The 23,438-nt window shown below is 44.0% G+C and overlaps 2 protein-coding genes across 2 annotated transcripts in view; one reads left to right on the forward strand and one right to left on the reverse strand.

The window, feature by feature from the left end:
* The window catches only part of MCPH1 (microcephalin 1), a 2,120,508-nt gene that overhangs the window by 1,337,919 nt on the left and 759,151 nt on the right, over positions 1-23,438 (forward strand). The window lies entirely within an intron of this gene.
* Positions 1-23,438, reverse strand: part of ANGPT2 (angiopoietin 2) — a 275,156-nt gene that overhangs the window by 101,353 nt on the left and 150,365 nt on the right. Inside the window, exons 2-3 of the mRNA XM_069606101.1 lie at positions 13,094-13,249; positions 4,012-4,133 (exon numbers count right to left, since the gene is read on the reverse strand). Of these exons, the coding sequence (XP_069462202.1) occupies positions 4,012-4,133; positions 13,094-13,249 (278 nt within the window). The remainder of the gene's footprint in view (positions 1-4,011; positions 4,134-13,093; positions 13,250-23,438) is intronic.

Consider the following 23,438-nt stretch of genomic DNA (forward strand, 5'->3'; position numbering starts at 1 on the left):
ACCTCAAACGCTTATTGAAAATGCAATACCGTTATTTGAAATGTGCAGATATTTTTGACTAGAGCATGTGGACTCATGGTAGCTGTGCAGTCTACGGTTTGGCGTCGAGCCAGGCCGTAGTAGAAAGCCTGCAGAGATGAGCGGAGACAGCGATGCTTGGAGTCTGTGTGTGGAAATGCTTTTTTCCCCCCAGTCCTGCGGAAGAACCTCTGAACTTTTTCACATTTATTGTTTCATGCAAGCAGATGGTATTTCCTCTATTGATCATTGGGGAAAACATGGTTATTACTCTAAAGTCCCCTCATTAAGAGTATTTGTGTAGTTTAGTTGACGGAGCGGAATATTTTGTTAAAACGGAAATTGAATATCCGAAATGGTGTTTACATAGCACTCGATATCAAACAATTGCTGTTAGCAATGAAAAACATCAAGTTCTCATAAGTACTGCAGTCACGCTGGCATGCGATGCACAACTTTATAAAGAAAAGGCTCTAAGGGCTGAAGAATGATTGTATCAGTATGAAAATCAAAACCTTAATCTCACGTTCTTATTTTCTACCCTTCGTAGTTCGCTTTCCTGTATTTCTCTTTGTTTTATTGCATTGTATGTCGTAAGAATCCTTCAATGCTAATATCACTGACCTTTCAATGTGCTGGGTAGACCTAAAACCTTACAAGGCTTTTTGTATATGGATACCTATGTGGCAAGATGATACTACATCAGTGCTATATATATTTATTTATTGTGCATTAGTTAAATGTAAACTTTAAGCACATAAAACCAAATATCACACATAGTCAGTGATATTAATCAGTGCTATTAATCCGGACCATATTTTTACTGACACTAATTTCTGGGGTGCAGCAAAAAAAAAAGAAAATCCTACCATTTTATTAGAGAGAAGTGGTGTGTGTTACGAATCCCAATAACATAACATACCCAGGCCCATGTGTGCATGCCTGAAAATCCCTTATTGAGCTCTTCCACAACCTGCATGTTTTGGGAGCTGTAGTTTCTTCTAACATGAGGATCAAGATCTAAGAAGAGACAGGAGATGAATGCCTCCCCGTAGTATGTGATTTTTCTAACAAATCATGCATTACAGTTAGAAATGGTACGTTAGGCATGTTGTGTGTGTGCAATTGAGTTGATGTGGGGTGATGCCCTCCTCGAAGGCCTCTCGTCATCCTCACTTGTGCCACTGAGAAGTGTTCTACATGCTGCTGCATGCCTCATCATCGGGTCTACGCAGATAAAACCACATCACCCCGGCCCTCATCGTCCTTCACTGGCTCAAACTGCACGCACAAATCACCTTCAAGTCTTTCTGCATCATCTAAAAGGCAGTGCCCTCAAGTCACCGTGCTACCTCGCAGAGAAACTCAGCATCTCTGGCGGGCATCTAAGCACCAGAAGCCAGGACACATGCAGACCTGAAATCCGGTGCTGCACAAAGGAAATGACCAGAAAAGAAGCCTTTTCTGTGTATGCCCCAAGACTATGGAACCTCCCCCTGTCAGCATCAGACAAGCCACCACACTTCTAAAATTTAGCAAAGAACTCGAGACCCATCTCTTTAAGGGGTCTCTCCTCAACACGAAAGGCCATCAGGTCGCCCTTGTGCCATCTGACTCGTTAGACGCCATCCGCGCCTCTCCTCCCCAACACCTTGTACAGCTGTACCCCATCCGTGTGTATCCTTTCCTTGCTGTATATCTGTTCTGTTGTTACCTCTGAAAAACACTGTTATGCATCTGTACTGTTGTATACCTCTGTAAAGGGCTCTATTGCGTATCTGTATTGTTGTGTAGCTCTGTAAAGCCATTCTTTGCTTCTCAAAGCTAGGTGCGTGCTCAATAAATACCATATTACAACATAATAATGTGTGCATTGCAAATATTTAGTAGTATGGAGTTAATAAGTTGTGTGCTTGGCTGCTCTGCTCTGGGTACTTATGTGGTGCGCTGTGCCAATTCCATATATCTTTGGAAAACCTGTAAATAAATGCATTGTATGCATGCATGCAGTGGGGATTGCCATGTGCTGGGTACTAAAAGCATGACAGCCCTGTCACACTAAAACTATTATCCTTATAGAAATCTCTGCCTGTTATGATGCTAACCCTGCTCCGCTGGGATTCAAACAATTGTTCTACAGTGGATCATAACATCTTTTTATTGGACGTTTCAGGCAGGCCCGGCCGCTTTGAGATAATGCAAGCAAATGTGACACATTCTGATTGTATTACTATCATAGAGAGCTCATTTTCGGTGAAAACTAATGGTTTTTCTTGCATTTAAAGATTTTTTTGCACCGTTTTGTGAGATCACAGAACCCTTCAGCTCCAACAGTGGTGTCCCCATGTCAGTAGAGGACAAGCAGAAAGATGCTCTTGCTTGTAGGTATGTTTCTGTCCAACTTGTGCTTCCCGTGGACATGCAATCTATGAGCCCGCATACGCTATGTTGTAGCAATCTTAAAATGTTCCCAGTTCTCGCTTCATTCTGTAGAGTTAGTGTGTGTTTGCCTACTGGATGGGAAATAGTGGGCACCTTCCAACTATTAAATAAACAGTTGAGTGCACAGATTAAAGGCAAATCAAATAAAGATTTGGACGTTTTTGTAATGTGTATTTTGAATAAGAGATGACTCGGGGAGGTGTGAAATTAATTTTAGAAGAGACATTCAAGATGCAGCTTCCCCATAACACATGAACGCGTAGGCAGTCTCACTGGGGTCCAGGGATTGAATGAACATGGGAACCTGACACGGCCACGCTACTGGCAAGGGTTTTTGAATGCAGCTGGTCAGTAGTGTGGCACACAGTGCACTTCTGCGGATGCCTGGACTTCACGCTTCTCAAAATTAGGCACGTTTCACTAGAACTAAATCAATATTCACACATAAGCAATATTCTTTTTGAAAAGTTCCCTACTGAACACTAAATCAGCTATGGCATCCTTAAAACATTAATCGTGTTTGCACACGTTACATTCAATGGTTAAAACAATGTGTTATCAATAAGTGTCCAGGTGGCTAACTATTTTAGTTAGCTAACTGGTTCTTTTGGTTGGTGGAGCTGGATCTGCTACCCTGTTTTAAATGTGGAGTTGGGTTTCCAAAGGTCCTCTGTGCGATACCACCACTTTGCTGCCAGGTGCTTGCTCTGGCGCTGATGGGAAGCATGTGCCACTGTTGGTGGAGAGGTGCTAGCTATAGTGGCTGAAAGCTGCCCCTTCTCACCTCCTGCACTCCCCTGACTGAGTCAATTAATGTGTATGTTTCCCCATTGAGGCATATTAGGGTGTGGGGCAACTGTTTAGTGGCAGTCTGTCTCATATGCCAAATCCTTGGCGACGGTCAATGTTGAGCCCCACTAGTGTCCGTAAATCCTCTGGTGGGACCCGATGAGCCTTATTTCCTTAACAAGTATAGGTGTGGGTCCTTTGATCCGAAATCTAACAAATTGCACCTATCAATGAGACAAAGGAAATTGGCCTCATCCCTTTTTCTGACTGGTTAGGATTTGCATTTCAAGAAGGAGGGGGAAAAGAGAGAAGTATGACATTTCAGCATTTCTAAAATTGTGTTGAAATTCAAGTGACAACGTTGTGTTGGAAACGGCCTGTCCAAACATTTGAACACAAAACACATGAACGTCACTTATAGATCGGAATAAATGTAATGGTTCAGTGTACACTCATGAGGTAAGAACTTAACTCCCCCCCACGTACCTACACTCACATATTTACTGAGTGTCTATTTTCTGTGTGACGCTATCCAAGCTTGTTATTTTGCAATTTTACTGCAATACATCTAGACATGTCTAGAAACATCTATAATAGTTGTGTGTAGTTTTTAGCTAAAACATCGGTGACAATTAGGCACTCGTGTCCATCAGACCTGTCACCATCACTTGGGCCACCTACCCCAGGAATTCAAGACCTTTGTCATATGGTCACATATTAGAACATAAGCAGAGTCGTCCTCCAATCAGAGATTGTGCTTACCTGTTCTTGTCTTGCAGTTGTGATATGTCATTGGTCTGCTCTGAAATTTGCTGCTCTAATTTGTTTGTTGATAGAGAATGTTTCATTAGTTGAAGCTCGAGTCTTGTTGTCTGATTATGCACCTAAATATTATGGGAGCGCAAAGATAAAAATACACATTAGGGTACACAGTTCTTCTACTTGAATGACAACCTATAAGCAGCAGGAATCTCTTATAAAGTAAGCAGGTTGATGTCTGTCTGCGGGCGCGCTCGATGGAGCCCAGATGTGAAACAGAAGGTGTTCTACATTTAAACTCAGAGTGGCCGGGTTATGGTGACCTTCGTGCAACTATGGACCCTTTCCATTAAAATAACTAGTGCTACTGCTGTGGGACATGTTTCATTAACTGGTGCTGGTGTTTGCTATTGGCAAGTCCCTATGTTGGCACCACTGTCAGACCTATGCCCAGGGGTTTGAAAAGCAATGTACATGCTGAAGTATCCCAATTCCAAACCAATGATGTTGATACACTCTTTGGGGGTCATCACAAGTTGGCCGGTATCTTGGCGGTAAATATGCCGGGATACAGCCCAATGCAAATAGCGTTACCGCAACTCGGTCCGCTGCTATTAGCACTGGATCCAGAGTTGGCGGCAAGGCTGTAAATCCCTATTTCATTCAGACTCCATAGGACTCTATGGGGCATTTTCGTTGCATTTTCCCCGGCACAAATTGTGCCGTGGTAAATGCAACGAAAAAGGGAGGAAAGTCCGCCGATTTACCTCCAGCTAAAAGATGGAGGTGAATCTCCCAACTTTCCACACAAATTTGGGATTGGGCGGAGCGGTAATGCGGCGTAATAGTGTTACAGCTCCATTCTTACTGCTCTGCCCAACCTGTGATGAGGCCCTTTGTCTTGTGTGGTAGCCATTTTGTACAGAGGCGTTGCTATGGGGGGCTATAGCCCCTGGTCTTTTGGTTGTAGCCCCGGATAGATTCTCAGGAGCTACAACCAAAAGGCTAGCTAGCCCCGGTCACAACAGTTCCGACATTAGCGTAGCCCCGGGTCTTTTCCAGACCTAGCAACACCCCTGCATTTGTATGCATTGTATCTCCGTGTACCAAATAGCATATTTTGTATTTTGACGTATACAAAATAATTGACCAAAGAAGAAGCAGAATGATTGTTTTAGTAATTCATTAAAAATGATAAACCCAGTTTATTACGAAAATATGCACTTTTTTAAACATTCCCATTTTGCCGGTTTGTCCCTTTAGTTTTTTGCAGCACCTTATCTTTGCTTAAAGCATACAAGTCAGAAAATAATAAAGAAACCGGGAACAGATATGCAAAAGCCAAGTGCTACTTCAGTTGGCAGTTTTTGTGACTGCAAAGTCCCAGATCACGATGTACATACACGGCTATATTGCAAAATATATTCATTCTCTAAGCCTTGGAATTCACACACACATGTAGCATGGTGTCTGACAGCTATTGCAGTGGCATGGAGGACTGCTGCCGCTGCTCATGGGTTAGCATCTGAGGACTGGGCATGAATCCACCAACACTGCTGCCTGCATCTCCATGACCCCTTAACATTCTACTTCCAAGGCATCAGTTGCTTCAAAGCGGGCCTCCTTGTAATTGCTGTCCCTTTCAGCCCTCTGCGTCGTTGTTTTCTGCTACGTGCAATGAGATCCAAATGCAAAATCTGCTTCAGTAACATACAAAAGCAGCGGCTAATTGTGGCCAGGCAAAGGACTGAGCAAATCGTTGTGCTGCTGCAGTTAAGGCAGCGTGTACACCTGCCCCTAGATTCTGGCCTCTCTTCCACATAAGCCACTCAACTCTCACTAGTTCGTCCCACAGGCAGATTAACTCGCAGGAAAAGATGCATGCATGTTCCTCTGAGAGTTTGAATGGCTTGTGTAGTGTCAGTCGCATGTTGCTCACACTGAACTGCCCCGACAACTCTCATCTGGTACCTGTGTCGTGCAACGTCTTCCTATATCTGAACATTTCAGGCTGCCTGTACATAATTCTCCTCCCAATTGCACCAACAGAGTGGGGCTCTCTCACCCATAAACAGGAGACCAAATATATCAACTTATTTTGCATTCATAGAACCAGAGTAACTTAAAAGGGCTCGTTTTGCAAAAGCAACACCTGGGGTCCCAGTGTAAGCAACTCCGGATTGTATGTTCACCTTGGAATTTTTTCCGTGCTGCAATAGGACAGACGCAGGACCCAAGCATGCATCCCTTCCCTGCACCTTGCAAGGGAATTCATCTATGGTTCTGATAGCTGCTGTGGCAGCAACCAACAATATCAATGACCATTGCAAAAAAAAAAAAGTATTTAATCAGAAAAAGAATGTATTCCATTCTGTGACAATACAGTAATAAATGTACAAAAAATAACAATAACTGCACAAAATGATCTCGGGAGGATAGCTCAGCGGTAACGTGCTCGCCTTGGAAGCAAGATGACACGGAGCAACACAGATTCGATCCCCGGGTCTGTGCTTAGAAACCTCTGGGCAGAGGCGTTGCTAGCGGGGGCCGAGGGGGCTATAGCCCCGGATAGAAGCTCAGGGGTTACAACCAACAAGACTAGCTAGCCCCCATTCCCGACAGTCCCAAAATTAGCATAGCCCCTGATCTTTTCCAGACCTAGCAACACCCCTGCTTATGGGTATTAAGCGTGTTATAAATAACCTATCATATCATATACTACACACCAATATATCCATGAACACATATACCTCAATATAAACACTTCAAATGGTCACTTTGTTTTCTAACACCAGCAACTTGCATGATTCACCCTCTTCAATCACATCTTCACACATTCACCTCCAACAAATTACTAAAAATAAAAAAAAAACAATTGATAAACCATTAAATTAACAAATAATACACGCAGTGGTATGTCCTGGCTGGCATTTGCTTTCTTTATCAATAGCTAAATGCTTAACAAATGACTGCCCCTGATGCACAATGCATCGAATAGGGAACTAACGTCCAACCAATAAAATATCAATCAGAAAAAAAGCTAAATGCTTGGCCAACTCCAGTTTCGGCTAGGTCAATTTAATTCCATTGAACACCTCCCTTCATCAGGGCCATCATACACACTTCTATAAAATAATTGGTTCTGTAAAGTTTTGTTCTCAGAAGAAACTTATGTTCACATAGAGAAGTTTGCCGTTGTAACCAGTGAACATCTGCTGGAAACTCAGGTCCTGTCATTCGTATCACCCCATATAGATCCGGGGGGGCACAGAATCTCTCTCCTCTCCTTTCACGCTTCTAAAGTCTCTTTGTTCCAGTGATCTGGCACGCTGATGTTCGAACTGCATGTTATTTCTGTGCTAATTCCCTTCAACCTTGGAGACCCCCAGCACTTTTGCTGGACTTTAGGACTTTTTAGTTTTAACCCTGGAGTCAGTGAGCCCTTTTTCTCACTCTCTCTTGTGTTTTGACCTGATTTTGATTGTGTTTCCTCTGTTGTTGGAGTCTGACAAACTCCATAGGCATCTACTTTTTGTATGGTGACACACAGCACCTGCAAGCTGGAAGGACAGCCTCCCTGCCTAGGCTGTGCATGAATGGGAGAAACCTGCTTAAAAGGCGAGGGTTTTGGGACTAGAGTCAGTCGACCACTGGGAGAAACGCCCGACGAAGAAACCGTGAACAAAGCTTGCTGCATCCTCCTGGACGTTTGAATTTCCAGGTGGAGCCCTGCTGCTGTATGGAAACTCCTTTTTCTAATCGACAAGAGAAGCTCTGGAAGGGACGACTTCTTCCATTGGGTTAGTGGGACCAACTAACCCCGAGAAGAACTCCACTGCACCATCTTCGCCGACTGGCTGTACTTCTTCACTGCTACTGGAACCAAGTGCCAGGGGTCGAGAAATCCGTAATCGAGTGCAACATCTTAAATCTGGCCAGAAGCTCCAGGAGTCTCCTAAGGACCCTCCAGAAGCAGGACGACCAGAGCTCAAGTCCCTTCACCAGAGTGCAGGAAGCCCAACCGGTATCCGCAGTAGTGCTGTTTACTGCACGCTGAAACTGCGAAGTGCTGCTGAGAATTGCCAGTGGTATACATTCATTCAAAACCTTCCACCCATCACTTTTGTGGTCACAGTTTGTCTCACTATGTGAGAGAGGGTATGCCCAGACGTGGGACCCTTGCTCGCTGCGCCATAGGGAACCAAGCTGCACCTCACTGTGGAGGCCCAACAAGGCCGAAACATGTCTGGGGTTGCTTGTATTTCCGTACAGAGGGGACCTGGCCTAGCAGTTCGGGCTGGGCTGCTACCATTGGTGGCAGTACCTGACTGATTTGCATATGGCTGGACCCCGTTTGCAATGGCGCAGACGGGCTAAAAAATGGTGGTGTGGAAGGTTGCCCAGAGCAATGCCAGTGGTACAGATTCATCCAAAACCTTCCACCCATCACTTTTGTGGTCGCTGATCCGAACAGAGCCTGTAGCTGCCGACAACCTCCAAATTGCTGCCACAGGAGTCCTCCAGGCATCCTCCTTCTCTTCACGACTGAGGCTCAGGAACCCAGGATCTGCATCGCTGCAATAGGACAGAATCCAGCTGGACCACTCTTCTCCAAACCAGAGGTACTGTTAAGTCTTGGGGTACTTACCTCATTGTCTCCTTAGCTGTGCCCTTCTCAGTTGAGACTTGTATTGGCTACTTTTGTTGGGGTTGATTACAAAACTGCTTTTCACAAGTGTAACAGCTTGTGACCCTACGAGTGATTTCTAAAAAACTCTCTAACTTTGTTCAAGACTTTTATTATTTAAGAAGTGACTCAGCTCCATAGACTGTGCTCCAATTGGCTTTGGCTGTCCTGGTTCCCTGCAGACGCTTCTAGTCCATTGAATTGGATATTTCTGTCACTCATTGGTGGTAACTTTTTTTAGGGTTTTGTTACTGGGAAAGGCTTGTCTAGACTTCATTGGAAGATTTACGTATACTCACAGGCTGTGAGAACCTGTTTAACCTTTTGCCTTCCTTGTTAACCGTTCCTTTCTGCAAACCTCAGAATCTGCAAAGTATAACTAGTGATATATAAATGCCCTTACTGTCCTTGTGAATGAAGTCACCTCGGTTTGTAATTGTGTAATAAGCATATCCAAAGAGTATCCACTAAATGATGCTGATCCTGAAAAGTATTTTTAAAGTACATTTACATATCTTGCCTTTTTTAAAGAACGCTTATTTAGAAAATTGATGTTAAATAAGTTAATATTTATAACTGTGTTCTTGGATACTTGTATTTGTGTATTTCATTGCTACAGCTCACATTGACCCCTCTTGAGATAGGCTTTGCGCTCAGTCACACTACCAACTTGAGCAGTACAGACCTATACCAAAAGGTGGGTTACCTTATACCAAGCAGATAAGTGTTGTGTCGTCTCACACTGTGTTACCACACCAATTGTTACCCAACAGTCTGCATTCGGATACAGCAGAGTCCAGCATGATGTAAATCTTTGCTCACTAAATTGTGAGGCAAACCGCATCGAGTAAACTACTGTGTACTGCCAGCAATATCTTGGATGGTTACTGACTTTTCCGGGTGGTGGTAACCATTCTGAGTAAACATGCTTACACTGCATTCCGCTGAAGGGAGCTTCACTTTCCACGTTTATGTATTGTGACTGTGGCCCATGTAAGGAACAGCGGTCGCAATGTAGGCAGATTTGCAAAAGGAACGGAAGCCTGCTTTGCCATGCAGACCCTTCATACCTGCAATCGCAACTGTGCACATTGAGCTGCACCTGGTAAAGCAGCCTTGTTTGTTAATATTTGAGGTGCACCACATTGCACAAAGCCCCTTTAACCTGTACTGGCATGGCCCTCTCCCTGCTCCCACTTGCGAGGCTAAGAACCTCAGGGTCATCTTCGACTCCATGCTTTCCTTTTCTCCACACATTTCTGACCTCTCAAAAAAGTCTACCAATTGCAGCTCCTCAGAGGTATTCTTCCTTTTCTCTCCTTCCCCCAGAAGCTCACTGTCTCCAGAGCTCTGGAACTCTCTAGGCTGGACTATTGCAACAGCCTCTTTCTAAATCTACCTGCATCCACTCTACACCCTCTGCAGCTTATCCAGAACAGGACTACAAGACTCCTCCTTGGCCTCAAGCTCTGGAATCGTATCTCTGCAGCCCTGAAATCTCTTCATTGGCGCCCAGTAGTTGAAATGATTAAATTCAAGACCCTTTGCATTCTCCACAAGGCTTTCTGGGGCCTGGGTCCACTATACCTTCAACTCTCACTCCGTAAATACCTTCCTACTCGAGCTCTTCGCTAATTCACCTCCAACTCCCTCCGGGTCAGTCGCTTCTCCAAGCCACGAGTTGGGAGTAGATCCCTTTCCTCAGCTGGGGCCTCCCTCTGGAACAGCCTCCCTGCCTCTCTGAAACTTGAGGAGAACCATCTTCGGTTACGGAAGCACCTCAAGACCTTCCTCTTTGCTTCTGCCTCCGCTCTTCCTCTCCCCTGCTAATATGTCTGCTTTGGCACCAGGCAACTGGTTACCCTCTGATTTTGGGCCCAGATCCCTGCCCTCCCAGCCACACACCTGCACTGCCTCCTTGCAACCCTTGCACTTGGGTCTGTATCTGCTACCCTACAGTCCTCTTCCAGCACTTATCAGAAACCCACGGTCTACACCTTATTTTCGCACTTACCCCTTGCTGGCCGCACGACCTCTTGTTGTATCACGTGTTCAGCACTTTCCACTCCTCCTCTGCCCCTCACACTTTCCTCCTTGTCTCTCCCCTTCACTTGCACGTTTTCAATGTCACTGGGCCTAGTAAGATGGTTGTTTTGTCCTCCCTTGTTTCCCCTCCCTTGTCGCGCTCTGAAACACTTATGTATGGGCGCAATAGAAATAAAATCCCTAATCCTATCATACAGCTGGCACAGAAACCAAATGTTTGCCTAGACTCATTACAGCACTGTGTTCTGACTCATCCACTTAGTACACATTACCCATGAAGTTCTTTTGAGAGGCTTGTTGGACATAGTTTCCCACTTACCCTTTCTCTTGGCATGCAGGTGAGATATGACTCTACAGCGGCTGTGCGGCCCTCCTACCCACTGTGATGGTATCTTTTAGTTTCAGACCTGTCCCCCCACCCTCTCACTCATTCTTAAACCTCTTGCTCTTTGTCGTAGGAACACGCGGTCAGTGAATGTGTGCTCACCTTTTATCTGCATTTTGCACTCCATTTCAGCTTCTGTTCTGTGGTGCGACCTTGAGGAGCCAGAGCAGCTTTTTGTCTCTCCAGATTCTGTCCGAATACCAATCAGACGCCAAAGCTTGGTATACCGCTATCTCCGGGGTAATCTCAAGCTTATTTCAAGTGGGTTGCCTTTCCATTTCTAGCTGTACGAGTAATTTCCTGTGGTGGATGCATTGATAACCGCAGAATCCCCCCCCCCCCCCCCGTGCAGCCCAAAGTTTAGACTCTGGAGTTGCGTTTAACCAGGGGCATGGTAGAATGGAGTGCATTTGGAACGATTGAAGCCTTTTTGGTTTTAGCAGGTTCCTTTGTGCTCCGTTTACTGACTGGGAACTCATCAAAATAACTTTTTGTGCTGTCATTTATGCAAAACGCTCCAATAAAACAGTGTAGCAGTCTGTTGATGGAATCCCAGGTAGTAAGTAGGCAGAGTGGTCAAATGACCGATCCAACGAGTGCGGCTTCCAGTACAAATATAGTTGACTTCCTCAATTTAGGAATTCATTATATCCCATTTTGAGGACGATATAATAATGTTATCTGGAATGTGTGCTCTGAGCAACACTGCACCCTGGTTCGTATTATGTTCAAGCTGTGCCTGAGCCTGGCTTGAGGTCAGATGCTGGCTGCTGTTGACAGGAAGAATTGATTACTCACATCCTACATGTTAAATGGTCATTCAGGATGTGATTTCACACCTAAGTGTAATTCAGGATGTGTGCCAAGAATGCACTGTGTCCTTGGCCCAGTCATTCTTTAGCTCCACGTGTTATCAAGCGTTTCCCGGAAGCAGTGCTCGAGTGGTGAATCGGACGTGGGGTGTGCAGCATAAGACAAACGTCTCCGTCCAATGACGTGACTTTATCTGAACCAAACTGTGTTGCGACATGTACTTTAACTGAATAGTTGTCCAGACATGTTTTTAAATTCACTATGGCCGCATATTCAAACTGTTTGCTTTAGAAACTGTGGGGGTTATTTCCCCCCTAGATTTTTCTTTCTGAGATGTGTAGAAATGACTTTCAAATCTAAGGGTGTTGTTTTAATTTGTTCCATTTGCCCATGATATGTTTAATTAATGGCAAGCAAAATAAATAGGCAGGTGCACGAGGAGAGCTGTCTTGTTAATTGCAAGGATATTAAGGAAAGCGACTGAGTTGCAGATGAAGTGCGGCAAATGGGAGCACGGAATATTGTTCGCAGCCGCCATGTGAGTAATAATAATTTAGCATTTATATTCCGCTTCGAACCCTCAGGTATCTGAGCGCTGCTTATTATTACCCAGGGTGTGCGGTGCTCATTTATCGCCCTCGGAAGGATGAAAGGCTGAGTTTGGCCCTGCCCGGATTCGAACCTGCATCAGCAGCCTCTGCACAGATGTCAAAGTGACTAGATGCTATCGGACTGGCTCAGTAATTTCACTGGTTATATCACCACCTGCCAATCTGCAAGTCCCTGAATGAGGGAGAGGGAAATCAAGTGGGTGGCTGGTGGGATTCTCCTTTTCTATTGGTTTGAAAAGCAAATAATGGAAAAATAAAACTATTCACTGAGTGCTTCCAGAACTCATTCAAGGTGTCATTGCAACCCCAGCCCCTTTTAAATCCAAAGAAGAAATGCAATCTTTCTGAAACCTGCACGTTTTGCTCTCTCTGTTTTCCACGTATTACAATGTTACCTGCAGCCACCTCCATCAATAATCTAATTAATGATGGGCTCTGTTTCATGAGATAACGTGTTCTTGTTAATTATTAAATCCAGCTGGGCTTATTGTGGCATTAATCGTGATGAATAGCCCAATGAACCAAAACTATTATTTTGCTCACCTGTGCTTCCACATCTGTCAATTTGCGAGTTTGCTCAGCCGTCTGATTCAGGAGGTTGGTGCCAATTTCAATCATCACGGCGGTCTGGTTCTGCACTGCGTAATTCTGCATCTCAACCATTTCTTTCTTCATGTTATCTTGGATATAATTTTCAAGCTGTGGAAGAGAACATGAATAAAATCAGTTACAGGATATTATCAAACATTAGGACTGTTCTTTCTTAATTTTCACTTCAATAGAAAGCCGCGTACCCCGGTAGTGGTGATCACTTCTGATTACCTCTCCAGGGTGCACATCTTTCCTCTCCTTTGCATTTTGTTATGCCACCTGGAGCACTTGAGCACCTAAATTAATTTCCTGTTACTCCAAATTGCATTTCTCATTAATACCAATATGTGGTTACTGTATATTTGTGCTGAAAGAGCCGTCTATATAGTCCTCGGGTGTTGTCAAGTTGACCCCCGGAAAATACTATAAATCTTCCACCAAAATATCATACGCGTAACTGAAAAATATAGTAAAAATGGCCCTTAAAATGAAATACCTCATCTGTCTCCCCTGCAAATACACTACTTTTCTAGGGTCCCTTTTCTTACTGCTCTTAATAACTTTCCCTTCTCAGCACCAATTCTATGCTTTGTTAGAACACCTCTTATTCTCCTGTTCTCCCTTTACTATAGTAGGACACATAGTCTACCCATTACCAGGCATCCTTTGCACCTCACCTATGCTCTCGTGATGATCAACCAAATACATTTGGCCTACAAACCCGGCTCTAGACAGAATCAAAAAAAATGTCCAAGAACTCTGCTGGAAGAGAGATTTTGGGACGGTAAAGTTGTTTTAATAGGACGAGACACTGGGCCACATCAATCTTCATTATTTTGCAGAATATTATCACCTTTGTTGTTGTAGACCCACTAATGCTTTTTAACTAATTTTAATGGAGACGAGTAGTAAATTAATCTAAATTAATCTATTTTATTATTGGCAATTCTATCCCTTAGTTTCAAGTCTTATAATGAGCCATTCATATGTTTTTCAAATATTCTTTCTCTCAGAAATACGTGTGCAAGATAAACATTTTTAAGAAATCAGAAATCAGAAGCGGTTTATTGTACAAAATCATAATCTAAATGTAGATCTTTTGCACAACATTTGTATGCAAACCCAGACCTGTTTGGGCGCCACCATCTGTTGTGCTACTATAATAAAGATACTATAGGTCTCTTAAGGTCTCTTGTTTTCTAGTCTCTGTCCTTGTTGAGATTGAATTTTCTGTTTGATACACGGAGGGCCTGATTCAGAGCTCGTGCAAATGAGAGTGTTGAAAGCTGACATTCGCCCCTCTAGTTTCCAGCACCACCATCCTGAGGTGGGTGGAAATACTCGAGGGGAAATGTGCTTCCCAGCAGCAAAAGCTGCATAAATATACCGTCTACATAGAAACATGTGTCCCAGTGGCACTGCAAGCATTTTCTAAAAGACTGACACTTTTCTAGTTTAAAAAAGTTTCCTTAAGCTTTCATTAAACTAGAAAAGTGCTGCTGCAGTCTCGGAAATGCCATTTTAACAAAGGAAACAGTGTGAAGCGGCCTTTAACGGCACCTCACTGGTGTCGTGTTTTAACTCCACTTATTGCTGTGCTAAAGCTGTGCTTTTGAAAGCAGAATCCCCTCGCAGTGCCAGCCCAGCATTTCACATGGTTGCTAAGGCTTTTGTCGAGTAGTAAATCAGGCTCATGCTAAAGTCATGACTTTGATCCCAGACCGCCACATTAGCAGAATAGGGTGCTTCTGAGGAAAGTGTCCATCCTTCATGGATGAACACTTCCGTGTTTTTACATGCACCTTTGAATTGTGCCCTGAGTGTTTTATTTTTTATACATATGTTGATTTATTTTGTCTAAAAATATAAATTTCATGATTTTGTGCAGCAAGCATGTGTGAATTTAAAAAAAATAGGGGGATTTATTATTATTCCTATTTTATTTGTGTTTACTTTTTAAATTCAAAAAGTGTTATTTCAGTTTGGAATAATAGCCTGCTCAAACAAATAGGGATTTAGGATATGTATTTAGTAGCATTGATTGTTTTTCATGGGTTTAAAATAAGGAAAAATATTTTGTATGATGGAGTCTCAGGGTTACTTATTTCCTGTTTTTTTTATTAATTACAATTTTTGCCATGTTACAAAGAGAGAAGCACAGAACATCCAGAGAACAGAGTTTGAAGTTCTTACACAGTATTTATTTACAAACACACGGAGGTTTTGTATCTCCATGAATAACAAAACAGATATAAACCTCTGGGCAACCAGGTAGCAACTAAAAAAGTCTAAAGGCTCACTCCACCCCCACTGTCTCCCTGCCACGGTCCCTCTACCCACAGCTCATCAGCCTGGACACCCACACAATATATACATCTCATATTATAGATCTCAAATATGGCTTAGGCGAACTCCCGTGGGACCTACAGGTTTTCCAACACAACAATGGAAGTGTTCTCTCTCCAATCAAATATAAGTTAGGCTAGGTGAAACAAAAACCTAATATTCTCTATTCTAGAAGGACCTAGTGTAATAAGCAAAAAAAATCCAGGCCCTACTCTAGGCAGTAGTGCTCCCTAATAATCACCCCAGGACAGTGTACACAAATCCTACTCGGTCCTTGGGAGTCGTAGGATCATGGTGCTCTTCTTTGTCCTCACGGGGTCTGGTGCTCTGGGATCCTGGTTGTTGCATGTTGCCAGTCCTTGGCTCTAGCACCTCTGAAGTTCGTAGATTGCCTGAGGTGGCCATTGGACCCCTCATATCCTGAAGGTCACATTCTGGCCTAGAGGTCTCCTTTAGGCTTTGCCATCCAGCCTACAACAGCTCTAGTAGGGCCCCCTCCCAACCGGGAAGTCGGGGTACAATTCTCTCCCTTTCCTCCTGGGTACAAGCTCTAGGGTCTGCCACCCTTGTCTGAACTGCACTGTGCCTTTCTAGTATTGCTTAATAGGGGGATATTTTTTATTTATTTATGTTTGTATTTGTAAAGCGCCTAGCAGCCCAGAGGCATCGTGGCGCTGTTTCAAGAAAGTGTCTTAGTTACGACAGGTACATGGAGATGCATGGTTTACAAGTATCGGTGCTCAGCGTGAGATCAAGGGTAAGAGTTATACAAATAGTCTTGTTTTGATTGCTTTTCTAAAGGCAGTGTGGGATTCAATATTTCTGATTGTGGGAGGGCGCAGGTTCCAGTTGGTGGCTCCTAACACCGGGAAGCTTGAGCTGCCTGCCCGAGCTTTGAGGCTTTTGGGAATGGTGAGCCGGTAGGTGTAGCTGGCTCTGGTGAGTCTGTTCTAGGGGGGTGCTGAGAATCTCTGACCAAGGTATCGTGGTGTGGTATGGAGACATTTGTGAGTAAGTGCAAGAGTTTTAAAGAGTATGCGTTCCTTCACGGGAAGCCAATGGACCGATTTCCTCGTGGCCGAGATATGCTCTCTTCTGGAAATGCCTATTGCTGCTCTCAGGGCATTGTTTTGCACTGTTTGGAGTTTCATGATGTTCTTTGCTGACGTGCATAGTAGAAGCGCGTTGCAGTAGTCTAGGCGATATCCAATGATTGCTCTGGCGATGGAGTTTTGTTGCGTTAGGAAGGGTCTGGCGGCTGTGATAAGTTTTGAATGGTAGGCAGCTGCTGACGATATTGCGTTTACCTGTCTGGTCAGGGTGAGATTAGAATCCAGATAGACCCCAAGTGTTTTGACTGACTGAGATATAGTGATGCAAGTGTTGTCGATGAGAAAGGAGTCATATTGTGGACCCATCTTTCTGATTATGTTTGGAGAGCCAATGATTAGGAGTTCGGTCTTTTCGCTGTTCAGAGAGAGCCAGTTTTCCACCATCCAAGACTGAATGGTGGCATACATGTTGTTGAGGGTTGTCTGATCCACATCGTAGTCTCCCATGAGAGGAATAAGGACCTGTGTGTCGTCATCGTAATTGGTGTATGTGATGCCCATGGTGTCTAGATTGTTGAATAGTGACCTTGTGAAGAGGTTGTACAGGGTGGGTGAAATGCAGCATCCTTGTGGAACTCCACATTTGATTAGGTGGTGCTGTGCGCAGGCCTGGTCTGCAAAGACCTTTGTTACTCTACCGCTAAAGACATGCTCACCAACCTTACGGAAATAGGGCCATCCTGACAAGCTACATCAAGGTCCATTTCACTCCGTCTTGCCCCTACCAGCTTTTATCCTCAGGAGGCTGTATGCCATGGCGTGGATTCTTTTTCAGGGTCCTGCATCACTGGGGTCTCCTGGAGCTGACCGACTCATGGTCCCCCTCTCTACCCCCAAGTTATTCCTGTTATCTTTATACGAATGCTATTGCCCTCCTCTTCCTGCTTTTACTTTTGCTCCTCCTCCTCCAAATATTCCTTCTCCCTCTCTTTGCTGTTCTCTCCTCCTCTTACTCTTCTCTTCTACTCTGACTGCACTATTGGCCTCTAACCTCTCCCTTCTCATCCAACCTCTTTCTCTACCCTCCTTGCTCCTCCTCCTTTTTTTTGGGTTCTCACCATGTTTGAGTCAGTCAGGGTGGTCATGGTTGCTTGCTCAACCAATGGTCTGCATGGGACGGGAGGTTTGTGGGGAAGTGGCTCTCTTGTCTCTGCTCATGTGTCTTGGGTGGCAAGCCCACTTGTAAAATAATGTTGTTGCCCCTGTACATTTTGCTGGCTTTGCTGGAGTATGTACTTTGTTAAAAGCCAGATTGAGGGAGTAGCTCTGTTTTTGTAAACTCTGCCTTCTCTGGTAATCATGAGGCTAGGCTGGCGGTGGCATTTTTATTTGGCTAGAAAGGTTCTACAGTGTGGAATCCATTTTTGATGGCTGGGTCCTTTTTGACCCCCTCCTCCATTTCTGTTGTCTTTGTTTGTCTCTAAGACCTGAGGAGTCACATGATTATGCCTTATTTATTTGTATTTATTGAACTAAATGTGTTTCCAGGTGCCACAAGACAAAGGGTGCGGTTGGGGGACAGAGCAGAAAATAGCAATAACAGTCCTACTAGGTCTTGTGACATTCGGATCGTGCAAGTGCAGTGCCTAGAAGTGCCGGGGGAGGGTGCTGATCCGGGTGAGGGAAGGGATAGGGGGTGGGGGAGAAGTGCAGGGCTGAAGGGGCCCCAGGGGCTGGGCAGGTGCCTGGGGAAAACAGGGGGGGGCAAATAGTGTGGGGAGACTAAATAGACTAGTCAGGGGAAGGGTGCCCATAGGCAAGTTCTAGTAAAAGAGTGCAGGGGGAGACTGATTGAGGAAGGGCCTTGTCTTGCTTTGTGTATGTGAGGGAAGGTGGCCATCTTTGGCCGCTGGATGCGCTGGTGAGTCTACTTAATTTGTTTCTACAGCCCCCTCCTCATCACCAAGGGTATTCTATAGCTTGACCTACAACGCAAACTCCAGAAACTGGTCCTTGGGACACACTTGTATAAGGTAACCTTTTCCCCAAAAAATCTGCACAATTTCTCTCCTTTGATCTCTTTAGAAACTTTCCAGCCTAGATAGGAAAAGTGTGTTATTTAGCTGACATTGAATTTGAGAACTCTTCTTGAAACGGTTTTACTTATTACCTTGTGGCACCTTTTATTTTAGAAAGGTTACTTACCTGTAAGTGTAGTAAGTATCTCTTGCTTTGTTTTACATAAAGATTATATTTTTATAAAAAAAATGTCGCACATGTTCTCATTGGGATGTTTGTGAAACGTGTATGCAGTTCTCGGGATCCACCTCCTGAGGGTTAGGCCTGTGCGTCTCTGCTACATTACCACTTAGCAAGCCTGGTAAGCCAGCAGCAATAAGGTGTTAAACACACCTAAAGACTCTGACGACAGGGCTTAAAAAAATATCCCTAACAATGTGCCTTTAACTGAATGCTTCATTACTGTATCCGCTTAATGTTTTATTTTGGAGTCCAGTGTGCGATCCATGTCAGTTTTGCCCCTCGGGCGTACGGCATGCTGGGACTCCAGCTCTGTGCCTAGAGTTGCCTACCTTAGGCGGCATATATGTAGGACTCCCCATAGCTTGCCAGGGTTTGGGTGGCAGAGCGTTTGACTAGGCTCTGCGCCTCCGAGGGGTCACAGCATGCAGATTCCTCTGGTGCCCGGAGTTCATGGGTCTCTCTTTACTGCTACTGCAGTTCATTTTTTTGAGCTGTCCTAGTGTTTGATGCTTTATTTTGATTCTACTTTATTATTACTTTAAAGCATGTTTCTGTCTTTCCATATTTTTTAAACCTACAGTGAATGGAATTTAGTAGTGGTTGTTGACACTCCCTAAGTATAGCAACTTGTGTACTGTGTTCAACTCTCGGATAGGAGTAAAACGTGTGGGGAATCCAAGTCCGACCCCCAGACTTGCATCATATAAACAAAGTGATTCATTAAGAAATGCAAAAGTGCACTGCCCAGCACATATGACACACGAGGAGATACATGTTTTTCTTTATACCTTAAATCTAGGGGTCTGCAGGTTCTGATTCAATGACTAGAATGCGTGTCCCTCTCTCAACAACAGAATGGAGGATAGCACAGGGGCAATGCTGGTCTTGCAAGCAAGTCCAAGCAGAGCAACAGAGGTTCGAATCCCGGATCTGCACTTAGAAACCTTGATATTCAGGGTGATTCTGACAGAGAAGGCACTCTGTGGTTTGCCGACTTCAAAATTCCTCAGTATGTTTGTAGTTGAACCATGCTCTCCTGTCATGAAGAGGATTGCAGACCCGCAGGACCAGCAATGATATGGAGACTATATGGGCAGAACACCCTTTTCAATGCTGGTTAGGCAACTGCTATCCTACAATTTAATTATATATTTTTCAACACAATCACTTGGCACTGCACACAGCTTATTTTGTGGCATCCCATGTCTGAGTGCCTGGAGATAAACAATGGCCATAAGTAAGCACTATATCCTTGTAATCCCCCAGGACGTATTGCTTCATGGGGAGTTTCAGCAAACATATTTATCTTGTGTATGTAGATGGTTGGAAGGGGAAGTTTTGCGGTGCAGTCTCATACATCAGTATCCATCGCAGTGATGGGCAACCGTCCTACAACTTCCATCAGCCCCAGCAAGTACAGACAATAATGAAGGGTCATGGGAATTGTGGGTCAACCCATCAGGAGGGTGGTAGGTTTCACACCACTGATGTATGGTTTTGTATGCACAGCAAGCGCTGGATAGATCGGCATAAACGAGACGCAAGTATACAAAAAAATAATGCTAAACGAGACGCAAGTATACAAAAAAATAATGCTAAACACCAGGGTTTCACTGATAAGCCCAGTACAGGGTATTCAGTAGACACATTGTCATAACACCCTGTTTCACTGCTGTTAAGCATGAGGAGGCATATGTGACGACGCTTGTAGTATACTATCCACACCTTGTAGGTGATGGCTTTAAGGATCTGGAATTGAATTTGACATTTCTGTTTCATTCTTGCTCTTGCCAGGATTGGGCCACTCTGCATGCTCTTTCATTTCAAAGACCACGTTTCCTTGCACCCAACTTTGTCTCCACTTTGACAGGCCAATGGTATGCAAAGGATATACAAAGGACTCAAAACACCTGTATCTGGCAAGTGCTTCCATTGAATGTTCCACTTTAGGCATATGATCATTAGTGAGTTGTTTAAAATCCTTAGTTTGCTTGATTTCAGCGTAGGTCATTGATCTAGTTTTCCAATTTCCGACTTAACCCCTATTCTCTCAACATTCTTAAGTTAGGAGTTTGCTATGCCCTGCAATGCTACTTTGATTGCTGAATTTGCACTTTAGTGTTTCCAAAAGACTTCATCTGATTCAACAAAAACGTATTTTCAAGACATGAAGTTAAGTAATGGCTCTGACTGAAGATGTGCTATGGCAATGACATCTTTGTAGAAGTTCCCTTCCAGCACTTCATCTTCCAGAAACGAACAAGAGGAGGATAAAGTGACTTTTGATCAATATGTTATTACAGGAACAAAATGCACATTTAATTATGACATGAATTCCCAATGGGATGGGTTGAATGCAACACGAGTAACAGACAGTGCCCATACTGAGTAAAGAGATACGATTAAAAGAATCTGTGATCACATTGGCACCCGTAACTGTGCCGATAAAACTGTTGATGCCAATTACTATGTGGCTCAGTGATCAAATAGATCACTTTACCCACCCCGCATACTGTTACCCGACCCCCCCAACCCCACTTAACTTCAAGGGGGCCCACTTCATTGTGCTCTGCCGACTCCCCGCTATCATTGCAACGTCTGTTCCTCCCACTTGTGTGGGTCGGAGCTGACTCTGCAGGGTGCTTTTTCTTTGTTTTTTACTTTCTTGTTCTTGTCCCCAGCTTACCACAATGGTAAGCGGGAGACACCCACGCAACCGCCGACTCTATTACTGCCCCCAAGGAGAGCGGGGGACACCCCACAACCCCTGCTCTGCTTGGGGGCAGTAATGGGAGTCAGTATTTTGTGCACCCCCAAAGTCAGTGACTGTGGGGGCGCACAAATGAGGGCGACATAATGGTACATTTCCGATGAAAATGCATTGAACCATTATGTGAATACATCATGATGAAAAAGTCATCCAGGGTCAATTTGCGTTATTGTAGTTTGTCGGATGTTTTAGACCTCCAGGGATCCCTAATTGCTGGAGAAAAGCCATATGAAAGTGAAACTACCTAGGGTTTCAATTTTAATGATCAAACACAAAGCGCATATGCTCTGAACAATATCCCCCCCCTTTTATTGACAGCTTATAAGCAGGGTTCTCCACCGAATACTTTGAATTACTAACTGTGATTTACTTAATTCTTGGGACATTTGTTAAATGCTGCGAGATTTTTATACTCACTTCTGGTTTGTCTTTCAAAGGTAGAGGTAGAGGTCAGGTAAGGACATCAATCAGCCCCAGGTAATGCTGCCAGGCAAGTGCTTCCTTTCAATCTGTCCATATATTCACCAAAACCCCTCTTGGGCAGTCTGGTTTTGCCTTGGGAAAGTCTGCTGCTTATATGTCTTTCTGGAAAATACCTTTTTAAGGTGAATTTCCATCAGTTACTTCCAGCTGGAACCACAACCCACTTTTCCATGTCAGGCATGCTCTCCTTTGCTGCTTTAACAGAAAACTCAACTCTCTTCCTATATGCTTGAGTTTAAATACCCAGCAAACTCCATCAATGCAGCATTATTGACACCGCCATTTTTGGATTGGACAAGAGGTTCCCTAAATGTACTCTCACCCACTAGATTCTTCTCTTTAGCTCGATTGCTCCATTGCATTATCTATGTCACAAGGGGATGTGGTGGCTATGAGGTAGTGCCCCCCCCCCCTTTACAATTGAACTGAATAGCCTTTCCCTTCTAATTCTTAGTATGGACTTGTGCCATTTACAAGAATCTATTGATCTATAGCAATCTATTATTAGGGATATTGACATTTTGGTTTCGTGGAATTTCTTGATAGTTTGCAAAATGTGATGTATACTTGTCTACCCAAGTGCTCAGGCCCTCTAGCCTCCACTAAAATCATATATAGAGTGTGTGTGAGTATAATAACCAGTACAACAGCTGGATAGTACCATGTTTGGGGATTGTCACTGTGATGTAGTTGGTAGGCTTTGAAAGGAATCAATAGCAGTTATTTTGGAAAAGGTCATCTCTATCAGGGAAGAGCAAAACATTTAGTTCAATGTGGTTGACTATCATTTCTTTGCCTGATTACTTTGTTTTACTCTAGCTATACATTAGTTCAATATTTGGTGAAGTACTTGGAATCTCAAAAGCCAACATGTGGGTGACCATTCCCCAATGAGATTTTGCATACCCCTAAATTTAGCTGTGATTCTGAGAAGTCATCCCAGGATAAAGAGCTGCAATTGGCGGGGGAGGTGGGATGGCAGTGGTGGATTTGACATACAGATGTGTATTCATGAGTAATGTGTCTTTTCAACCGGCAAGTACATTGGATTGCTTTGTTCACAATTTCTGAAACATAAAATATAGATAATGTTATTGACATGTTTTCAGAAGAAGCTTTTTTTGCTTCTAGAACAATATGTGCATTATAGTCGAACGGTGGCTTTCATGTACGCATTTAAGACTTCAGAGTAAAGCACAGTGCTTAGAAGCCCTTGGGAAGAGTGTGCTTCAATAGTGCACCAATCAATGAATCAAGTTCATCATTCAACTAAGACCCTTTTAGTTCTGGCTATTGGTCGCACTCCAGCGCCACCTATATCCCAAAAATATTTCATGGGATTACAACTTGAAGGGAGATGGGATCGAGACAGGGACACAGCTTG

Source organism: Ambystoma mexicanum, chromosome 4p, assembly GCF_040938575.1.
Source record: "Ambystoma mexicanum isolate Mex_15411 chromosome 4p, UKY_AmexF1_1, whole genome shotgun sequence".
Taxonomy (NCBI): Eukaryota; Metazoa; Chordata; class Amphibia; order Caudata; family Ambystomatidae; genus Ambystoma; species Ambystoma mexicanum.